The following is a 15,372-nucleotide window of genomic DNA, read 5'->3' as shown; positions in this document are numbered from 1 at the left end:
ATACCCTAACTACTCGACATCTAGCTCCCATCATACACCGCGCAGACTTGTAAGAGCGCAGACTATTTACAACAGCCTCCACCCAAAAAGATCGGGAAAATGGGGAAATCGAAAAAAAAGGTCAGAAATACGGTTGCTCAATTGGCTCGAGCATGCTGAATGCTTCAATCGAGCCCCCGGAAAGCCCGATCCCCGTTTCCCGATTATTATTATTTTTCCCCCACCGGAGGTTGTAGGATCTCAGCGCCTATAATAGTTCTACATCTATCAATTGCTGTGATCCATCGTTTTTCTCTCTCGTTCAGTGCGGTTCATTCATGGTGATCTCACTTGCACCACTCCGCGCCTTTAGGGTCAGTTTAGTAACAATAGAAGGGAAATAGTCCCTTGGATGAGGCATCGGAGTGGAACAGTTGGATCTAAACAGACCCCAGTTGTTTCCTTACTCATACTCGTGCGGTATGATACGAGTACTTTCCTCCTTCCGTTCCGCCCGTTTTGCGGGGGACACACCGTTGCCATCGTTTATTTATCCTTGCAACGCCGACCTGACCGTTTGCCGGCGGGTGTGCACCAGTGATATGGAGCTATGCGGTATGATAATTTAGTTAGTCTAGGTCAAGGCAAGTGAAGCAAACAAAAGCCCTAACTTAACCACAAGTAGCTTATTAACTGCAACCGCCTGACAGACCCCAAAGAAAAAATGTTTCCCCTGCGCAAACCCGCAAGCTCACCAACCCCCCAACCCCCCTCCGGCCGCCTTCTCTGTCGTACCCAAAGCCGACACTCTTGGCTAATCCTCTCTCGACATGTCGGCAACGCCCCCCGGAAAACCCACAAATTTCGTACGACCGCAAACACAATGTTGCACAAGATAACCATTCCACCAAAGCAGCACCACTCCAATAAGGTTCGCAGAAGCTGCTGATTATATCCCACATATTCGGTTAGCTTCCCAAGATTACTATAGGCGTACCTAACGCAGTGCTCATAGACAGACGACTCCACCATCCCTATCCGCGGAAACCCAAGGGGTCGCGCGGAAGTGCGGTAGCGAAGTGAATGGCAAAGACGAGCAGTCTAGGGTGTTAGTCTTCCTGTACAGTACCAGATCATCGCATACGGGAATTGTTCACAAACAGCTTGCACCACGAAGAGTCAGGCCCAAGATCATAAAGAAAGTAGCGAAAATACCCAGGAAAAACGTTTATTAAAGATATTTGTGGACCCTAAGAGATCACATCCTAACGACCCAGATAAATGCAGTTAAGAAAATACATCAAACCGAATCCATAAGTTGGACTACCTGCCAGCTCATAAAGTACCAGTATGCGAACACCTTGGCCCCAAGATAGCACCAATTTCCTCCAAGGTGTCTCAATAACTCATCAAAAGTAGCGCAGCCCAATGTACTTCATGAAGCGGTTCCTACGAAGTGCCGGCCCCCCACCCGCATCCAAACCCAAAGCCGTGAGGATAGCGTTGATCCTATGATCTATACCGCTTTTCTCAGACCAAAGTTCTCTTCCTAAAGGAGGGGATACTTACCTTGGAGTCTCATCGCCTGTCCTGCGGTTTCCGGAAAGTTATCAATCAATTCTCCAGCCAGATTATAGAATGGCTCTAGGGGGGTATCTCCTCCACTAGCACTATTGTTGATGATTCGGGCAACGCCGTTTGAATCGCTAAAGCCAGTTAAACGGTTAGTGACCTGGAAATATATATACATATATATATATAATATAACAGACTTACTTGCGAGAAATAAGGGCACGCATGGCAGTCATCCCTTCCGTGAGCTCCCGTATGTTTTGTTCGATCGCGGGCAGCCTTTGCAGTCTTTGCTCCACGGCAGTCAATCTTTGACCCATGGTAGTCATCCCTTGCGTGAGCCCCCGTATGTTTTGTTCGATCGCGGGAAGCCTCTGCAGTCTTTGATCGAGGGCTTGCCATCTTTGCTCTTCGGCTTGCCATCTTTGCTCTTCGGCTTGCCATCTTTGCTCTTGGAGATGCCATCTTTCATTTTGTTGCTGCAAAAGTTCCACTATTTCATTCGACCGATCGAATGCGGGAATGTTTACGATACGAGAGGCCTGGATACTCAACTCCTGGAGACTTCGTTCAACGACCCTCATGTCAGGTTGCTCTCCAACCGGAATCGCATGTTGTCCCGGAATATGTGCCATTGAAGCGAGTTAGAGGAAGTTTGATAGGGGAAATTCGGTGGCGGGGGGGGGGGGTTGGATGAGGAAGTTGGATATGGCTGAGCTGAGGGAGCCAGATTTAAAAGGCATTTCGTTCCTTAAAGGTCTGTTTGTATTTGAGTGCGAGTGCAGAAGCTGCTAGCAGTCCGGCTGTGCGCTAATCTTGAAGACGAACACGTTGCTGCTGCAAAACTCCCGGAAGAATAGCTAAAGGGCACGGGCACAAAGTGCGACTACCCGCAATGCGGGCACTACGGCACTTTCCGGGGGAACCCGGATGGGGCTCATGTGCGACCTTGTGGACTTGCGCAGAAATACAGAAAATCTTCTTCTAAATCGCAAATTCTAGTTCTTCTAAAATTCGAATTACCCCCCCTCCCCCCACTTCGGTTCAAATCTGAAAAGATTCTAAGATTTGGAAACTTGAGCACGGTTGGTCAGCACCAGCCCTGGGACCACAATTCGCGACGCAGGGGAGGACCTCCAGCCGGAAACCGGAAGAATATACAACCTGGAATAAATATTTGAATTGCGGACTATTCCCGTAGACAGAAACCATTTCACAAATTTCTAGATCACCATTGGCGTTGTGACAAATAAAATTACTCAAATGGAGCCTGGTAAATCCAAGTATCATAGGATTTTTTGTTTTTATAGGATCGCAGCCCATAATAGCTCGCCAATTCACTATTTTTTGTATAGAAATAACGCCTAATTTGTCGAGAATTGTGGTGTTGGTGCCAGTTGAACAATTATATACAGGTGTCTAGATTTATGAACCTTTCAGATCCGGACCGGAGGCGTAAGACAGCTCAGATTTTGGAGAATTTAGAACTTAGAAGATTTTTTAGATCTAAGCGCGAAAATATAGCGAGACTGTTTCTGAATCCCTTGCGGGTTCCTGCGCAAAGTCCCCCATTAGATTCTACGTGTGATGTTCACCGCAATGACCCTCATTCGGAAATTTAGAAAACACTTTATTCTGCAGGAACAGTCTGTCGTTTAAATCGTTGTTTCAAACTCAATATTTTTCTAGTTTCCTACGGAAAGTCCTCTATCATACTGTCTTGCTCGAAAACGTCGCCCCCGGTATGATACCCGTACCTACCATATAGCCAATGAACAACTATATAGCCAATGGACGGTTGATTTAGGTTAGCCAGCAAAACAATTCTGTCGCTTTTAAAAAAAAAATATCTATGATACCTTTATGCTCGTACTATGCCCTAAAGCGTTGCAATGGCCTCCCTTATTGTTACTAGCACGATCCCAAATAATCTGAAACAATATCCATCCATCATGATCCCTATGCCCACCCGCATACGAAGAAACAAACCAAGCCAGCTACCGTATGCCCAATAGCATAGGCGTGAAGGAAACAACACACATGCCCGATGTACGATGGCGACGTGCATCAACAAAATAAAGAATCCCATATCCTTTTCCTACTGACATACGACGTGAAAGCATCAATCCACTACTGTGTGGCTATTCGCCTCACCCCTCATACCCCCCAGCTACATGCCCTATAGGCGATCCAACATCTGCTTACACGCATACTGCGATATCCCCATTTCTCCGCACTCCCGCGACAACGGAACAAAGACATGTCCGGAGGGCCTCCTCTGTAAATCGCTGAGGCTTACAATAATTCATCACACTGCCAAATGGCCCGCCAAATCTCAGCATGTTCCAGTATCAATCACGGCATCCCACGGTCATTCCACACCTTCCCGCCTTGTGGTTAGAGTCCGAGCGAGAATCCGTGTGATCCAGCAAGGTTTGAAAACGGAGTAGGGTAGAAGAGAGGAGAGGAGAGGGGTGGTTGAAAACAAAAAATGAATAAGTATCTTTTTGTAAATCCGTATTTGCGTGTCTCTTTAGATGAAGGAAATGACACGATGGAGGCTATGCAGCGTTCTTGTGGTTCCTTATAGGGCTAGGGTTTTCAAATACCCGTCGTTGTTCAGGCAGTCCGGCCGCAGTACCAAGGCGAATGCAACACAACGGGTGACGCCATGGAATCCGAGTTGCTCCCTCATGCACAGTACATGTATCGTCTTCGCGCATCCTCCTCCCCAAATATCCGGCTCGCCGAGGAATTCTTTGCAAAGACGCGTGAGTATAGTAAAATGATCAATTCCCACCAGTGTTTGGGTTGGGGCCATGGTGGTGTTTTGGTGCTATCATAATTTGAAGAAAGAATTATTATGAGAAATAGAGGTTACCGGTATGATACCTGGCTGTGGAAATGCTGAGAGCAGTTTGTGTGTGTGCGCTTTCCCTCAAACCCTGGCAACAGATGACCCTTTTGCGAGAAAAAAACATTCAGCATCACTCGACTCCTCCGCGCTCTCTATTGCATTACCCCAGTACCAGAACTGGTGCACATCATTGCTTCGACCACCATACTTGAGTATGATATGATACTCCCCTAGCGAGTGCTAAGTATCTGATTGGCCAAGATTACCCTACCGTAAGTACTCTAACAAGACCCTGGAGCTAGGACGTTGGAGTTGCCTTTGCTGGTAAGGTGCGGCACTTCTTTACTGGTGTTTTCACCCCCCATCCAAGAGAGGAAATTTTGGACGTCCAAGGGCGAGGTCCAATTATCCTAGTTCCTACAGCACGGTATGTCAACCGAATCAATCTTGATGAGTAATTTACCGCGAAGGTTTTACTGTTTTCTTTCCCTTCCTTTGGCCCAGGATGATTAGAGGGTAGAGGAACTTTGCATTAAACTCTAGTGTCAAGTAATCTGACACTCCATCGTGGATATTCAAGACGTTGTTAAGGTCCGCTTGGCAACGACCGTACTGGTACGAAGTGACCATTCCAAAACGGAAGGATGATCATTTCTGTACGAGTACTGTATGATACAAATACTTGTTTCCAGTATTGTACCGATAAACATGATATTCAAATCTTCCACAACCTATTACCGTTCCTGTTCCATCAGACCCCCCCTACGCATAACTATTATACATATACATCATTTCCCCTTTGGGAACTTATCATACAAAATTATCTTCTTTATCCCGTCAATTCACGATTCGCTTTTTTCAAAAAACAGAAAATCTTTTTCCCCCCTCTTCTAAACCCCCATATATTTTATAAAAATACACATAAAAAATACTGTATCGTGGTATCATAATATTATGATAAAAAAGTAATTCTGTATTATCCTTCGGAAAATATCATAGCAGTTATGGAAGATAAGAGAGGTTAGGAACCAAACTTTGGAACTCGAACCTAGGTATGAAAATCATAATTATGATATCTCATGCTCCTGTTATGATAACTCACTTATCCAGCAGCCACCACAAGTAGTCAACCCCCCGAGGCTTTTCCAGGGAAAAGTTTTATTGCCCCGTCACCCTCATCACCCACTTCCCTCACCACCGGTCACCTCACCACAATCATGGTCGGGGCCGGGCAGTACATAAAGCCCGCCCATCACCTGCCTCCATTTCAGCAGTCTTTCCATTAGTTTCCCATAAGAAATGCTATGGATAGTCCGAACGAGATCGCGAACCCTTGGAAATTCAAATCCCGGATTCCGGTACTTAACACTGTGTGATACCTGCCTCCAACCCCGAATTAATCACCGAAAGTCCGAACAGCGGGCAGAAGCAGAGGGAGCCAGCCGCACCTACCTTTCTTGGGTAAAGGTGATTTAGAAGGAATATCGGTGGTGCCGAGAGAGGGGTATGTACGGGAGAGGTATGTACCTATTGGATCTTGCGGTTTTAAAATTCCAGCCAACAGGTAATCCGGCTATTTATTCGACTCGATTGGAAATTATAGCGTAGCCCAAGAGTGGTTACGCATTCCCGGTGGGAAATCATTTCTGGACTATACAATGTTGTTGAAGATCAGATCCTCATATCGCGCACGGTAAGGTGGATAAGAGTAGCTATGACGAGAAGATTGACATCCGGGTAGACCGGAAAGATTTAACCCTTTCGTATATGCGCTTGGGCTAGACGGATCCCCAAAGTATTATTATACCCACCAACACCAAAAAAGAAGAAAAAAAGAAAAAAACGAAAGTCTTGGGAATCTCCAAAATTCCAGGGGGTGACGTAGGTGGTGATTACCATTCAGCAGTAACTCGCCATTCCACTTTCTCGCCGATCTCCATAGGACCTGCAAAACCAGCAGCTTGCATAACCGAAAGCCGTACGGAAGGACCTCCGGTTATTGTCAAAGTGGAAGACACGAGATCACCCAAGACCACACAATAGGGCACTAGCTAAGCGGGCAAAAATGTTGATTCCTTTTCAAGGATACATCCCCCGACGCGCCACCCGGATTCAAGTTAGACAAAAAACCGAATCAAAACTGCCAGGTAAGTGGCCAGCCGCGAAGCATCTAGCTACTCCAGCACCGCGCGCAGGGGGTGGGGGAACCTCAGCCAGGCCAGGTATCCCAGAGACACGTTTACAGCCTGTGCATTCCTCAAAGGTCATTACCAGGAGGAATCCAAGTGAAGTTTTCATTTGAGCACCCGACTCTAGATCGTCCAGTCACGCGATTCCACTCCGATAGACGAGAATCCGCACGAGGGTCTCAAAGCAAGTCCCAATCATAATAAGCACAACAGACAAGGTAGTATCTCTAAACCCAAGCGGACTTCGAGTATCCCAATGCGAAGCGAACCCCCACAAGTCAAAGAATAGAAACCCTGTCCAATTTACGATCTGATAGCTTGCCCGCAACGATAGTCCTCCCGGGGTATACGTGCCATACAACCAACGTGGTTCAAGCTCGATACCGCAACAGCACACACAGCAGCCAATACCCACCGTTCTGGCAGTACAGCATGGATCTATAGCGCCTTACTCTACCCGTCATGTTGAAGCACATAATCCCGGCCCACGAACTCCTATACGATTCCACTGCGCCAATTTCGCCACCAGATGATGTGCCGATGCCACATGACTCTCGTCAAAACGCTATTTGTGCAAAATTTAACTCTGTTTCTTGCAGATCTTGAGTTGGCGGGGTTAGGGTTCGTGCGAGTGATATGCGGTGATAAGCAGGGGTAGGAACGCCTCTTCCGTTCCTAGCTTGAGGTAATTTACTACATCGCGTAATGACTCACGATACGATACTGCCGGCATACGATCAACCCTCCGAGCGCAAGGATATGCATGCTCGGAGTATTTTATAATTCCCAACTGCATCCGATCCAGCCCAATTGCATCCCCTACAAACAGATTCAATTCAGAACAAGAAAATGGAATCAACCACCCAAAGGAAGTACCCCCCGCTCCCCCTTACGGGAAATCCGTACTGGAGCTAACCTCCCCCCAACTCTTCACCAAATCCGCCTGATCCCTGGCAAACTTCTGAATGGTAGAAACAGCATCGCTCCCGAGCGCCAGCACTAGCGGAATCTCCCTCCCCTGCGCGACGCCGGTCTGCGTGAGCACCTCATAGATGACCTCAGCTCCCCTCTTCGGGTCCCCCATTTGCTTCCCATGCGCGTTGCGGAACATACCATCGGTGGTCTCGTTCATTTCGCGGTAGTCCTCTATGCGCTTGTCGTCGCTGGTCTTGATGAAGTTCACGTTCGGGTCGAGGAGTTCTGTACGGAACATGCCCGGTTCGATGGTTGTAATTTTTATGCCGAAGCGCGCGAGTTCGGAGTTGAGGCCGTCGCCAATGAGCCGGAGAGCGGCTTTGCTCGCGTCGTAGAGGTTGCAGGCTGGCACTGGAAACCAGGACGCCATGCTGCCGACGTTGGCGATCACGCCGCTACGTCGAGCGCGCATATGCGGAAGGAGGGCGCGGATGATGGAGGTGGGGCCGAAGACGTTTGCTTGGAATTGGCTTTTGATTTCTTGGTCGCTGTGTTTTATCATGTCAGCATCACGGACAGCATCTTTTAGAATTGGGATACCCACGTTGTCTCCTCGATGGTTCCGGTGTGCACGTATGCCGCGTTGTTCACCAGGATATCGATTCGGCCGTAAACCGCGAGGGCAGCCTCGACTTCTTTTCGGATCGTAGCGTCGTCCTGGTTCTGGTCTATCTTGACGGCCTTGGCTCCGGCCTTTGTAAGTTTGGTCAAGCGGGAAGGGTTGCGAGAGCTAGCTACGACTAGGTCGCCGCGTGAGAGGGCCTCCAAGGCGATGTTCTCACCAATACCAGAGGTGGTACCGGTGACGAGCCAGACACGTTGTTGAGCAGACATTTTGAGCTTCTACGGAGGTCATTAGCTAAAACCGACAAAAGTCTCGAACGAGTGATGTCAGAAACAACTCACGGAAAGTTTCCGGAAAAAAGGCTTTTTCTAATATTTCAAAGTATTTTCTCTGTAAACCCTGATGCTCTCCCGGTCAAGTTGTAACCGTAGCTAGCATTGACGATTCCATATCCTCCGTTCAACCCACCTCCTTATATACGTACCCATTTCCCACCCCCTCCCTCGACAATTCTGTACTCGAGTATGCACTTCACCCCATCACATCAAACCCACAACAGCGTAAACCGTGAAAATAAGCGGCCAGCGACCATCATTTCCCTATCGGTTAGGTAAATTTAAGTCATTAGTCCCCCTGGCATGAGCACTGCAAAGAGAGAGGGAGACGCTGTTCGCAACTTCTCCTATCACCGAAATTTACCCGGACACCCGCCCGGTGACAGACAGGGTTAAACGGCACAATCGCTTGTCGATCAGGGAACTTTTTTATGTTTAGCGACGCATGGCACTTCCGCCTGTGGGGCGATGTTACCAGTCGGGGAGAGGGGGAGACAAGGTTTCGGAAAAACGGCGTAGGAGGATCGGATAACTTTGAGGTTTGGTTGAATGGGTGGGGCGAGTTTCTGGTAGCGATCTGCGGGCAGCGGGCCGGGATTGTTGATTGCAACGGTGGAAAGGTTGCTGCCAACCCCAATAGTCCGCTTGGAGAGCCCGAAAACAAAGATTGCAAGGTTGTTGAACGATCTCTTCACACCGGAAGTCGGCCTGGACCGCTCTTTACGCTCTAAGGCAGTTGGAGAAATCGGTGTAGAAATATCGAATGGTGGGATGGTGGGGGAGTTCTTGAGCGGGGTACTGTACTTCGTCTTCTAAAAAACGGCCAATTCCAAACTATCGTGGCTTCTCAACAAAGCTTTCGCTTCAGTTTTCTCTCTACTGTTCGCCAGACAACGCTCGAGTAGACTCAGCTATCGTAGAGATTCAGATTGTGGGAAATCAGTTTAATAACAGACTTTTGGGCGGGCTATGGGGCTTTGAATTTGGTGCACTGTTACTAAATTTCCTATCCTGTAAAGCAATTACCGTAGACTGCACTCGCATCTGGAAAGTTCTCGTAACACCCCGGGTATCATAGCCCACCAACTCCTGCCCAAGAATATGATATCAGGACATGAGCGACTCTTTTTCGGGAAACATTTCCCAATCTGGTAATGGCAGATTCCATACTCGTACTGTAGAAGACATATACATTAGGGGTTACAAGTACAAGTACTGTACAGTACTAGCGCAGTATCATAGCTTTTCAAATTCGCAAGAGGAAGATTGATCCTGCCGAGAAAGCAGAACTAACCGCAGTTAACCGCCAATAACATGTACACTAAGCATAGCGGCCGCGGCTGTTAGTACGAGTAGTCTTGGCAAGAGTTCACCGTAGATGTCGGAATCCGACGCAGACCAGACATCTTCTCTCACGAGATTAGTATTGTGTGGCAGCGCGCTCAACGAATGACCGTCGGCAATAAAGCTATGGTGCAACAGCGCACAGCGAGGGCTGGCTTCTTCCAGTAACGATTTCGTGCAATCTCTCCTTCTGAAGCATACCTAAGATACCTCTTCAAGTTTGCTGAAATTGTAATAAACCCCAACCAGACCAATTCGAGTATGATATGATACTACAGCCAGTACCATGATGCCAAGAAATATTAACCACTCTCACCTACTCGAGTACCATACCCGCCAATGCACAGCGTATCATACGATACTCGAGTAGCGGGACCGTCAAACAATCGGATCTACAATGAGTCTAGATCCAACGACACTACAACGACCATGCTACCTACCGGCATTCAATTATCCAACCTATCCGAGCACTATTTCACCTAATACTCCACAGAAAATCCAACCCAGTGTGATACGATACAACACTCCACCCCCCATCCCCCCGGTGCCCACCCCCCAAGTCCCATACGCTTCCTATGGCCAATGCCTGCGGTCGGATTAGCTCCGATCGCCGTCGGACTTTGCCACTCGTGCCCGGCCCCGGCCGGGTGCGGGTGCGGGCCCCTTTCTTTCTTGGGAAACCGGCTCACTCACAGAATATTACGGGGATTTTGTATCGGAATTCGGGCCAAGCATTTTCCCACCGAATTACCATTTTGCGATGTGATATCCCATGATCCATTATCCCACACTCGCCAAAAAAGAAAGAGAAAAGGCTTCTTCTCTTCTCGACCTTTACCTACCACCCGGGAGGGGTTATTTTGAACCACCCTTCGCTCGTGGCGACGGGTGAAACACAGTTCTGAACCCCACGCTAGCTCTGGTAGGAGTATCGTATGATATACGGAATCGCGGATTTGAGGTTGATATCGGAGCATCCTGCGCTGCAACAGCCCTTCCCCCTACCCCCCTGTGCGGAGCGATAGGGCCGGTGGCAGGCTTACCCCACGTCGGCTTCTACGATATCCCGGCTTGGCAATGTGCATGCCTCGGTACTGGCCGCCCGGGCTAGCCGTAGGGGGGTCCCGATGAGTCCGCGGTGGTGCTCCCCCCGCGCAAAATAAGCGAGGGGATTGGAGCCTGCCGCGATTTTCAGGTATGATATCATATCCAGGAAATGTGTGATGGGCTACCTACTATAGTACAGTCTTGCCATTACCATTTCCCTTCCCCCTTCTCCCTCTTTGCGTTGGAATCCCTATTTTAAACTCGAGAACCCTATCCAGCGAGTCTCCAATCGAACAGAGCACATGAACCCCGGAAACCCGGAGCTGGTATATAGCATAACACTATTCTTACCATTCCCTTGTAGAGAGAACTGGACCAGTTGATGTAGATCCGTCGCCCGTAACACACCCAAAGCGTTAGAGAGAATCCTTGGGGGCAGACAACAAGGGAAGGTGGTTTGTGCGTGAGCTATGGAGTCAAATGCCAAAACACTAACTTGCAATAACTCTAAGTCCAATCCATATCCAATGTGAAGCCCCTCTATTACTTTTAACTACCTCCAAGAAAATTCCAAAATATAATTTTCTGATATCACAAACGATACCAAATTCTTTCATTTATTAAACTTAAGAACCGTGCAAGACAGAAAAGAGAGAGATAATTCAAAACTCGGAATTCCCGAAAGTCCTTTTTTTGGCATGTAACCCTGTACTATACCCACCGTGGGCATTTTGAAGTTTTTCCCAACTTGTTTTACCAATACCCTTTTTCTTACCCCACCACTTGAGCACTCCTATGATACCAGCCTTCTGTTACCCCCGTTCGTGAAAACAAAGTTTTAACTTCAGGGCTTTCTGAATCTTGCGGGAGAGCTCGCTCCATTGCGCTATCGAGTCGATAGTTAATATGATAGCCAAATCCGTGCACGGGGAGCTATGGTTGAGGACTCTCTTGCTATCGCCCCTAAGGAGAGAGACAGCAGAGATAGGCCCTTGTATCATAAGACTACGTGGTTCCTAGGTATGATAGTACAGTACACGCTCAGTCAGGTCCGCCCCAGCGGGCTAAATATATCCAAAGAGGGAATTGCTTGCCAATGTTCTCAACGCGGGGAGGGGGGGTGTTAGGCTCCTGTCGGGTACCCAAGAAACGAGTGATGATATATGATGAATCAGATAGTGTCTTCACCATTGAACGGTAACGGCGAGGAAGCCATATGTAAGGTGAGAGCACGTCTCACTGGAGAGTATAGGCCAGGTATCACAAGCGTTAGCGAATGTTAGCTCCGAGTATCTAGTACTGGGGTTTTAAAAACTTATCATAGAGGTCACCGGAGGAGGGCGTGGGGGGAGGGGGGGTAAGGTGGGGCGGAGATTTATGATTGCCTCTTTAGACGGATGCGGGTTGGAAGTTTTCACTTGAGGTGTTATCCGGGGGTGCTGATGCATTGTAAAGGTGTCATGCGAGAAACAATCCCGAAGCCGGGCGTGCAGTGTATATGATAAAGTGTGGGGAATTTTGGACGCTGATATATCATACGTGAATGCCGAGTGTCTAGCACCGGTGCGGTGCGTGTCCAGGTCGGTAATAACGTGCCTAGTGCTCCGACAGTGGGGTATCGGTAACATATCAACGCATCACAAATCAATTCAGGCGCAAAATAACTTTCGAATCTGTAGTCTAATGAACTCAAAATGCTATATACAGCTCACCACCCCTGCAGAATTTACACGAAATAAGAACGGAAATCGTAACCCCATTTTAAACCATTACCCAGACCGAAGAACCGAAACACTGAAAACAAGAAAAACGTGAAAACATGAAAACAAGAAACGGGGAGGTATCACCAGAGGAAGAAAAACTAAGCAGTGGTTCCGGCTGAAGCTACAGGATCTTCGTATTTGTCCCAATTTGCCAAAACCTGACCAATACGCGGACTATTAGTCAACTTGTACACGTCCTCAAAGTACTCCTTGGTGAGCTGGAAAGGCTTCGCCGTCACGTTAGGGATATATTTTCCGATAAGCTTGCTGGGATCAATCGAAGATTTCACAATCTTCTTCATCAGGAAGGATCTGAAGGGCTTGACTCCGCTACGTAAGAATGTCGAGTGGAACGGGACGTCAATGCCCCTGAGAGGGATCGTGGCGAGTCCGCGTTGAAGTTCAACTGGCTTCGGCTTAGCTTCCGTCTGTTTCGCACACTCCTGGATAATCTCGACGAGTCTCTCCTTGACGTCCTCAAGGGACATTTTCGCCGTTAGGGCCTGAATGTCAATTTTCTGCACCTTGAGGAAGTTGAGAACATTGGTGAGGCAGTCGAGGGCGCGTAGCTAACTAAATGTCAATAAATGTAAAAGTAGGCGAGTGGTAATAAACTTACATCACCCGCGCAGACATATTGCTGGTTAATAACGTTATAATTGACAACTTCCAACAACCACTTGGTTTCCTCTGCGATGTTGTCAACAACATACTGAAGAGCTTGCTCGTTAAAGGTCTTAGAAATACGACCAGGATTGACAGCAACCATAGAGTAGTTGCTTCTTCCCTCGGTATCGCGTTCGACGGCAACTTGCATGGTCAAACCGCGGTAGAAGACGACAGAGACCAAAGACTCAATTGGCATGACCTCAGCCAGAGCAGCAAGAGCAGAGTATTCACCCAACGAATGTCCGGCGAAAACAGAATCGCGCTGGATTAAGCCACGAGATCTCATGTCCTCGAAAGATGCCTTCTCCATAAGAGTGAGCGCAGGCTGGGTGAATTGGGTTGCCGACAAAAGACCGGTCGGGGAGCGGTAGGTGTATGAGGTCGTTGTCTCAGTGACATCCTTGAAAATCTTCTCCGATTTGGTAGCTCCATCTGCACCGACGCTCTCAAAAGTCATTGACATGTAGTTCTGCCTGATAGCCTTTCCCCGCGGTCCGCCAAAATGAACAGTCAATTCCTTGGGGTTGTTTCTCACAATGTTTGTGATTGCAAAGCCCATAATACAGTTAGTGTGGTGACGTAGAATAACAAGGAGAACGGTTTACCATAATTGTCCATGAAATGTCTATCAGCCCTGTCCCAGACCTCCCTGGCTACGGGCGAGGAGTCGTACAAATCCATTCCCATACCCTGCTCCTGACTTCCTTGGCCAGTAAATACATAGGCAGATACTGGTTGCTCGACTTCGGCCTCTCCGACAAGCACCTTCTCTTGGGTTTCTTTGTTTGTGGCCTCGACTGTGATAATCCTTCTACCGCTGACCATACCGGCATGATGCAACTTAGTTTCAATATCGTCATTCGGTAGTACCATGCCGACAAAGTTACACGAAAAAGATCTAACTCTAGCAATGTTGTTCTCCGCAGCCCAAGTTTCAACAAGAGATCTCACTGCCGCAGACGAGAACATTCCATGGGTAATAGTCCCGGCAAGGTTAGCATAGCTAGAGAAGGTTCGTGAAACGTGAATCGGATTGTAGTCACCCGATACACGAGCATATCCTTCGTTGCTAGCCGGAGCTCTGATAAGAAGTTCGGTTTTTGCGTTAAGTGGAATAGCGTTGTCAAAGTTGACAGGCTGTTCAATACTTGTTCCATGGCGTTGGAGATAGTCAACTACCGGGTTTCCGTGACTCTGACCCGCGATATACTGGACAGATGCAACTTGGATGACTTCTTTTGTGGGTAACTCAACCAACACCTGTCCAAGAGTTTCAACAGAGCTGAAGATTTTCTCATCCCTGAATCGAATAAAGCTTGACAAACGAAACGTAAGAGTCTTTCCCAAAAGCTCGGTATCAGGATCGTCAAGGTGGAACCACTCTTTTGAGCGAAGGACGGCGACATCTCTGCTCGAGGCCATATGCACTTGCATTGGCGTCTCGATCTTTCGTTGGAATGTGTTTTCATAGTCGGTGTAGGCGCCCCTGTACAAGAATTGCGAAGTAACCTCCATGATTGGCCGCCCATCCCTCGAGATGGTTCCACACACCTCTACCATCTTTCCGGAGGCTTGGTTGAGAACGGCATTGATTTGAGCTTTGGTTTCAACAATATCGTCCTTCTTCAAAGGTTCCGCGCCGGGAAGCATGCGGAAGCCATTCGAGAGGTGAACCAGCTTGAGAAGATCGCCGTCAATCGCCTTTGGGAAAATAGCTTTGATGATGGCTTTCCACCCAACCACAATAGCGAAATCCATCGGCGCATAGACCGTCTTCCCAGGTCGTTCGACGAAAGCTTCGCCATTGTTCCCAACCGCGTGAACGAAATCGGCAATCGCCTGCCCCGTAACCTCTGCACGTCCGCCGTCAAACACATCTGTTACGGCCGCATCAAGAGGGACATTCTCATCGCCGAACCAGAGACGGTAGTAAAATTCTTTGATTCTATCGTTCCTTCCCTCCATTACCTCGCGGATAGATGCAGAGCCAGTCTCGGGGTGATAGCGGAATATGAGTGGCAGGGACGCGGGTTTCCCTAGTGCGGTGCGCTCCTCAATAAGGTCAATGAGAATCTCC

The 15,372-nt window shown here is 48.3% G+C and overlaps 1 protein-coding gene; it reads right to left on the bottom strand.

Moving 5' to 3' along the window:
• Window positions 1-7,317: 7,317 nt before the first annotated feature.
• GSTUM_00002097001 (uncharacterized protein) lies at window positions 7,318-8,543 on the bottom strand. XM_002835956.2 has 3 exons: window positions 8,479-8,543; window positions 8,117-8,415; window positions 7,318-8,060 (listed from the first exon to the last, which is right to left on the bottom strand). The coding sequence occupies exons 2-3, from the start codon at window positions 8,404-8,406 to the stop codon at window positions 7,487-7,489; spliced, it is 864 nt and encodes a 287-aa protein (XP_002836002.1). The 5' UTR covers window positions 8,407-8,415; window positions 8,479-8,543; the 3' UTR covers window positions 7,318-7,486.
• Window positions 8,544-15,372: the final 6,829 nt, after the last annotated feature.

The sequence above is a fragment of the Tuber melanosporum genome, assembly GCF_000151645.1.
Source record: "Tuber melanosporum whole genome shotgun sequence assembly, scaffold_121, strain Mel28".
Classification (NCBI taxonomy): Eukaryota; Fungi; Ascomycota; class Pezizomycetes; order Pezizales; family Tuberaceae; genus Tuber; species Tuber melanosporum.
This window is presented reverse-complemented; position numbering and strand designations above follow the sequence as displayed.

Bases quoted from the DNA above. Each gene is read 5' to 3' on its own strand.
- GSTUM_00002097001 (XM_002835956.2), bottom strand. From the start codon at position 8,406: ATGTCTGCTCAACAACGTGTCTGGCTCGTCACCGGTACCACCTCTGGT. The intron at 8,061-8,116 runs GTGGGTATCCCA...GATAAAACACAG, and splicing joins GGAACCATCGAGGAGACAAC to CGACCAAGAAATCAAAAGCC.